The 7597-nt window shown below is 42.2% G+C and overlaps 1 protein-coding gene across 1 annotated transcript in view; it reads left to right on the forward strand.

Annotated features, from left to right (window-relative positions):
* The window catches only part of EIF2AK4 (eukaryotic translation initiation factor 2 alpha kinase 4), an 86223-nt gene that overhangs the window by 9367 nt on the left and 69259 nt on the right, over positions 1-7597 (forward strand). The window contains exons 4-6 of the mRNA XM_019519926.1: positions 2870-3043; positions 3887-3967; positions 4469-4617. Of these exons, the coding sequence (XP_019375471.1) occupies positions 2870-3043; positions 3887-3967; positions 4469-4617 (404 nt within the window). The remainder of the gene's footprint in view (positions 1-2869; positions 3044-3886; positions 3968-4468; positions 4618-7597) is intronic.

Here is a 7597-nt window from a genome sequence, read left to right on the forward strand (position 1 = left end):
ACAAGGAGTAATGGGCACAAGTTGATGGAGAGGAGGTATAGATTGGACATCCGCAAAAACTACTTCACAGTTAGGGCGGCTAGGAGCTGGAACCAACTTCCAAGGGAAGTGGTGCTGGCCCCTACCCTGGGGGTCTTTAAGAAGAGGCTGGATGCCTACCTGGCTGGACTCATTTGAGTCCTGTTTCTTGTTTTGGGGTTTTGTTGTTCTCCTGCCCTGGCGGGGGGTCAGGCTAGAAGATCTACTAGGTCCCTTCCGACCCTAAATCTATGAAACTATGAAACTATTGGACTCCTGACATTTTTGTAAAAATGTGCTAAAGATAGTGAGACCTAGTATCTGAAGTTAGGCGAGGGTTCTCTAGTTGCGGTACATTTGCTGATGATTCATGGAGAATTACTTGGTCACATCATGTTGGTACTCATCCTTGTTTCTAGTTGTTACTTTATCTTAAAACACTGAATCTTTAAATATTTTTCTAATGCTACTCTGTTTCTGTATGCAATTGCTGTCCTTGCTACAGGATTATGTTCTAAAAACAAATTGGAGAAGAATTATTTTCACTAAAGAACAAGATGGTGGACTCGGAAAGGGTTCTTTATTAAATGTAGTCCATGCTATGAGAAGTTTAGGGGGTTTCCATACCTAGTCCTATTAAAGGCATGTTATACCAGTGGTACCCAAACTTTTGACCTGACGGGTCGGGTGGGTGATGCCAGACACTTCCATGGGCCGCATCCATTTGATGAGCACAGTCTAGCTGTGGGGGGTGTTGTGCAGCTCAACCTCGATACATCGCAATCTGGACACACATGGTGGAGGAGGAAGCAACCCAGTCCCCATCCAGATGCACAGGGTGGAGCAAATCACATCAGGCCTGGGCACCCCAATCTGGATGTGCAGATTGGAGAAGGGTTGGAGTGGCTCCAATCCAGATTGGCGAGGGGTGGGAGGTTAGGGTGAGGAAGAAGAGAGCATCCTTGCCCCAGTCCAGGTATGGCCAATGCCTGGATACGTGGGCAATGACCCAGGGCAAAACTAGAGCTGGCTGTGTGGAGCTTCCACTGCTCCCCATTGCCAAGTTTCCAATCTGGGAGAGCCCTGCAGACTGGATGTTATGCCTCTGTGGGCCTCATTTGGCCTGAGGGCTTGAGATTGAGCACCCCGTGTTATACTGTAGAAAGGAGGTTATACTTTTAGAGCAGTGGTTCCCAAAGTTTTTAGACCGTGGATTGGCAAACCATGGACTGGAAGTGACCGTAGACCAGCAAACTGCAGACCAGCATAGTGTAGTCCAGAAGTGACCAGCATACTGCGGACCGGCAGCCAACTCAGTATAAAAAAGGGTTGGCTGCCAGTCCGCAGTATGCTGGTCACTTCTGGACTTCCAGTCTGGCAGCCAACCCTTCAGAGGCCAGTACCAGGCCGCAGCCCGGAGGTCAGGAACCTCTGTTTTAAAGTGTTTAGAAATGTCTTTTTTATTTGCTTTTGTGTATCTGGGCACATGTTCTTAGTTCAAAGTGGTACCCTAGAAAAGGTGTTTTGTTTTGTGCATGGAATAAGAAGATACATGAACAGTGCAGTATGCCTTCTGTTCCCATGTTGCCCTCTGGCTTTATTACGTGCAAGCAAGGGATTAATTATTTAAGATGCTTGTAAATCTCTTTCTGCTTGAGGCAGTGTGTGCAGTATGCTGTTATCACATACCTTCTTGTAACTACAAACCTAGACCTATCTGGGCCTATCAGTAAGTTGCTCAGGTGAGGAGGGGAAACTTTTTACATGGTGTAGCATTAATTTTGGAAAAATAGTTGCCTTTTCATGTTCGGGATTGTTGAAATTAAAAAACAGGCATTACTTAATTGATACAGTGGATCATCCAACCAAGCTGGCAGTGACTGAAAACTATTACTGTGTGTCAGGACTAGCAGTAAACTTGAGTCATGAGCTCAGTCCACATCCTACTGGATGATGGAGGAATAGCTATCCTAAATGATTCTGTTATGTCTATCGTGTAATAATAGTCAGCTGAATTGGTACCTTTTATGATAGTCTTTAATAGAGAGGCTAACAGCTGAATGGGTTCAGGAACTCGTCTATTCTCTGAGTGTCCTGAGGCAGTCTTTTCAGATGATGGTTGAGATATAATTTAGGAGCTTGTAATACCAGTCACTGTCCGTGTTATCTGTTCTGTTTAATATATTTAGGAGTTTGAACTGTTGGTGTGATTCGTGCTATTTTATCATAGAAAACAATTTTAGTATGAGAGGAGAATTGTGACGTGGTGGCTTTGACAGTGTGGCTTTTCATTGCTGATCTGCCTAAAATTTTGAACTGAGCTGTCATGCTGTCGTATTTCCTCAGGCTGCCAAGTTATTTGAGATCGAGAGCTGGTTACCACCAAGGTGGTTCTGCAGCTGTAATGATGGGTCTGACTTGCGGGGGAAAATCACAATATAATATCAGCAGTTAAATAAACAATTTATTCTCAGCAGTACATGGAGAGTGTGCGGTTTTTGTAATATATTTTTTGACGATTTCAGTAAAAATGAAATCATTATGATTGGGAAGTTATTTGTCTTAATCAGGAGTATTTCATACTGGAATTGATATCAATGAAAATTATATAGAGAAAACTGTCTTTGTTGCTGTGGTTAGTGATTATCCAGTCACAGTTACTAATTACAATTCTGTCAAATAGCTATGTCAGGAAAAGCATGTCCCTTCTCCTGATGACAATGCTCAGTTATGCAATAGGAGTCTACTGACTTAAATGCTTTTCTAAATTGGGTGCCTCATTACTACATTATGTTGCTGTACTTTTGCACTATTTTGAAACTGGGTTTCATTTATGTTTACTTTTGTTTAGGTAATGATATTTGAGCTTGCAGACCATGTACAGTCATTTCTCAGTGAGTACAATAAGCCACCTTCTAAATCTTTTCATGAAGAAATGCTAAAAAATCAACAAAAAGAACAAGAGAGACTGGCCCAAGAAGAAGAGCGTCAGATACAAGAAGTTAAAAGAAGAGAGGAACAGGAAGTAAGAATGAAAATGGGTGTGATCTCACTGTCATTTTAGATAAACAGTGTCACTTCAAGAAGGGAACTTAACAGAAATCTTATAAATGGTCAATACATTTTTTAATAAATGATTGCTCAACAGAAATAGATAATCAGTCCGTCAAACCAATAGGTTCCTTAAAATGGTGGCTTATTTACTGATGTGCCTTATCACCATCAGCAAAATATAGCATCTGAAACAAAGTCATAAATATATTATTGATCTATTATAAGCAATTAATGGATAGAATCTGGAATCTGCTTCCCTTCCCTCTCTCACGCCTCCTCTCTCTCTTCCCCCGCCATGAACATACAAAGAACATTTTGTCTACAGCTTTAGAAGGAGGTTAGTGTTTTAACCCCCAGTGTTAAAAACACCTTTTATAGTGTCAGAAAATTATAGTATCTTGGCCTCTGTTTTGGAATATAATAAATCTCTGTCAAATAGTTGTTTTGTACCAAATGTATGGTTTATGTTAACCCACACAATGTTCATTGTAGGGTAAAAGTATCCACATTAAAAGTTAGGGCAGAATGGCTACTGCATTTTAAATCTTCAAGTCAGGTTATTTCTCAATATCTTTTCCATGTATATGAGCCCTAAAAACTTCCTTTTTAACTTGAGAGCTCTGGGTTGTTAAAAGTAATTTTCCTTTACCTATTCCTTTTTTCTTTGGCATAACATTTTATTGGCATAGCTAAGAGAAATTGATTTGACTTCAGTATTTTTTGCCCCTGGGGTCATCAGATCCTCTCAGGGGTAGGATCATAGGTTGCTTTGTGTTTGTTTTTAATTTTCTGATAACAGTAAAATGTATTTCAGCAACGTGAAATTCTTGATGAGATTCAGAGAAGGGAGGAGGAGAAGAGAGAAGAGAAAAAAAAGAAGGAAATGGCAAAACAGGTAATTGTGTAATAACATTGGTTGTAAGCACTTGAGCACATGTTTTATAGCAATAAGGAAAATCAAATGATTAAATTAGGTCAAATGCTTTCTCATTTTTCCCTGTCACATGCTTCCGATGGACGTTGATATGCTTTAAGAAATGTTTTGTGTTTTGATCAATGCAATTTCTTAAATATATTTGCCATATAATAAACTAAGATGCATTTTATTTATCAGTATCTTTTCAGTTGGCTGAGATTTTCACTTGCAAATGATCAGAAAGACTGAAATGGAAGATTATACAAAAATTATACATTTTATTTAGTATTAAGTGTCCTTGTGTTATTGCCAATAGGTAATTGAAAGATGTTCTTTTTGATTTTCAGTACTACTTCCCCAACATCATGAATGAATTTACCTTGGGATCCTAGTTATCTAAGTGTCTTTGCATGGTAATAGTGAAGTTGATCCATACATCTTAAAGAAAAAGGCAATCCCTTCCTTTTTCTTAATTCTCAGGAACGTTTGGAAATTGCTGCTTTGACCAGCCAGGAAAATCCTTTTGGAAAAGACACTGGAGGGCTCAAATATGGTTCCAATTTAAATGGTGTCCCTCTGGAACATGGAGGGAACAATAAACATCGTGCACATTCCATCGGGCGTTCAAAGTAGGTATTAATTTGTTTTGGATAATGTAGAAGGTTTTTTTTACTTAGAATGTTAGAAGTTAGGTGAAATGTCAAGGGCTGTATTTTGCAGTAGTTCATGAGCTTTTTTATTTTTTTTTAGTAGAGAGGATTTCAGAAAGTCACATGGTAGTTGCAAGTAGGAGACTTCTACTGTAGCACTCCAAAGCCAGAAGTGGCTCTTCCACATATTGCTTATTGTCATACACCAAGGCATAGGTGATCTAATGGTTTACACTGATTATTAGCCAAAAGTCTGAGGGGTAGGAAATGTCAAGGCCAGAGGGTCAGAGCCTTAGCTGGGCCTAACACACTAGGCAGAGCAAGGTCAGGGAGCAAGCTGGGTCAGATACCTATGAGAGTGAAGTTCCAGCCAATCCAAGACCTGAGATGTAAGCAGAGGTCAAAGGCCAAGCTTGGTCAGCAATGGATGGTCAGATATACAAGCAGAGCAAAAAGGCAGGGAAACAGAACAGTCCAAGGTTGGCAGGAGCCTTGTCTGGACAGCTTCCCCAGGAAACAGGAAGCCTTATATAGGTGGGAGAATCCAACCCAGGGCCAGGAGCCCCAGGTCAGTCAGGGGCCACCAATAGGAGGTTTTTCCCTGTTGGGACTTCTGTGCCATTCTTGCTTCTTCCAAGAGCTGTGACCTGGTAGAGGATCAAGCTGGTGCTTGGTCCTGGAACACCAGGTCAGGAGTTCAAGACTGGGTTCTGACCTACAGCTCTTTGCAGAAAATGTTATCATGGTTTTTTCTTTTGTTTTACTGAGTGCATTGGTTTCATCTTTCCCCCAAGTACAAAAAATGCAATAAAGTTGCTTAAAACAAGATGTAGATAAAATATTTAATAAGAATTAGAAGAGGCTTACCACTTAAGTATTTTAATTCAGGAGTGTGTTGTTATGGGTTTTTTGGTTAAAACAAACAACTCACTTTGGTTCCTAAGCTGATCAGGGCTCAGTGTCATTGATGTATGAGGCTTAGAACAGCATAGCAAGTGTAGAACTTGGTTTCCCATTAGTAGAGTTGCTAGTAAAGAAACATCTGCAAACTCCCCTAAAGGGGTTGCAGCTTCTGCCAGTTCCCCAAACAGCATCACGTCAATCTTTATTTCATGCAAAAGGACATTTTGCTGGTATAAGAGCAGCTACAGAGCTGTGTCATTTAGGTGTATATTTTCTTCACACTCCCAAGTGGTACAGCTATATCAGTAAAACTCCAGTGTAAACCAAAGCTTAACCCTAGAAAGACTCCTTTGGTTACCAGACCTTAAAAGAAAACCCTTTGATACCAGCTAGGTGTCTAATGGAGTGAAAGGAGATTAATGGAATTTCTGTTAGAACTGATAGGCAATCTCGGTCCTGGGTATGGCTGTAAACTAAATCCGGTTGGAGGGCTTGTTGGCAATACGGTGGGACTACTCATGGTGGGATAGGTCCTATAAAATACCACAGTGTTGCAACCTCCAGAGTAAGACAATTATAGGACACCTCAAAACCTTACTTCCCGCCACCTTATAGTACTCCTTGATTGGAGAAAGGCTAAGGGTCATCACCTTGACAGAAATGTGCCTTTGCTGACTGCTTGTTAGGCAGTCAGCAGCAGCTCTAATCTGCTGCTCTGGCAGAAGCTACAACCATTGAGACACTGAACATCTGTATTCAGTCTGACCTTTCAACTCTGTCTTGATGGTCTAAAGTGGGGGGTGATAGGTCCAAGGCAGCCTCCGCTTTTTCATGCCCTTGCCCCGGCATATGCATTGAAGGTCTTGATGTGATGCTCACATAGATCTCTTGCATGTACTCCATGATCCAGAGGATTGATGGTTGCTAAAACCAGATGGACAATCTGAAACAGTAGAGTGTGAGCTGCTGAAATTCCGAATCTTGTCTCTACAGAATAACCTGACCAATTAGTTTGTGTTAGTTCCGCTGAGGCAGAACAGGAAGAAATCCTGTTCTTCTCACTCTGGCCTCTCTAGTGTCCCTGTAAGAGACCTTGTATCATTTAGACCAGGGCTGTCCAAGTTCTGGACAACTGGGACACCATGTGACCCCATCCCCCCCCACCCCAATCCATATGTGCAGCCCAGATCCTCTCCTTCCTTAGACATAAATGTAGGCTGACTCCCCCTCAGCACAGGCAGCCTGGCTGCTCCCTGGAGTACCTGCCTCCCCCACACTGCTTTCCTGATTGTGTGGGAATAACTGATGCATTGAAGTAAAGGTAGACCATAGTTCATGTACCATCTTCCAGGGCGTAAGAGGAAGATTCAGGGAGCTATTGCCTGTCACATGAAGAACTGCACCTATAGTTTTTATTGTGAACAACGTGAAGCTTAGTGCCATTTAAAAATACAGGAGCAGGAGAGGAAGGTTGACATTCAAAAACTGTAAAGCCAACAAGACACACTAAACTTACCAGCTCTGTAAAGCTTTGCTTCCTGTTGCTGCCCACCCCTTCCTGAGCTCAGACAGAAGAGCAGCTCTCTATTTCTACTAATAGCACTTTGCAGGAAGCACTGTGAGTTGCAGTGATCTCAGACATACCAGAAGTTCGCTGTTAGGTCTGGAAGTTGGGGATTCCAGCTGTTTGCTGCCAGCCTGCAGCCCGGTCTCTGCTACAGCACCACTCTCCCTCCCAGCCTGGACGCTGTTTTCAGAATGGAAGGTGGGAAGGGAGCAAAGGAAAATCATTTTTTGGGTTCCCCATTCAGCGCTGGAGGGTGGGGCGGGTGGATTAGAGCCCTTCCCCTCCCCGCCCCCCGGGGGCTCCAATCCATCCAAACTCCCTCCATCCTTTTCCCCCTTCCCGTTTTGAAAATAACAACAGCCTGGGAGCTCTGGAGATGCAAATTATAGAATGCGCTCGGCTTTGTTGCATGTTCATCTGACTCCTCATGCAGTGTGAGTTCAGATTTTTACAGAATTGGGGCCTTTTAAAGTAGTCTGCAGCTGTGTA

This window comes from Gavialis gangeticus, unplaced genomic scaffold (genome assembly GCF_001723915.1).
Source record: "Gavialis gangeticus isolate Ggan-Ray unplaced genomic scaffold, GavGan_comp1, whole genome shotgun sequence".
NCBI classification, from domain to species: domain Eukaryota; kingdom Metazoa; phylum Chordata; order Crocodylia; family Gavialidae; genus Gavialis; species Gavialis gangeticus.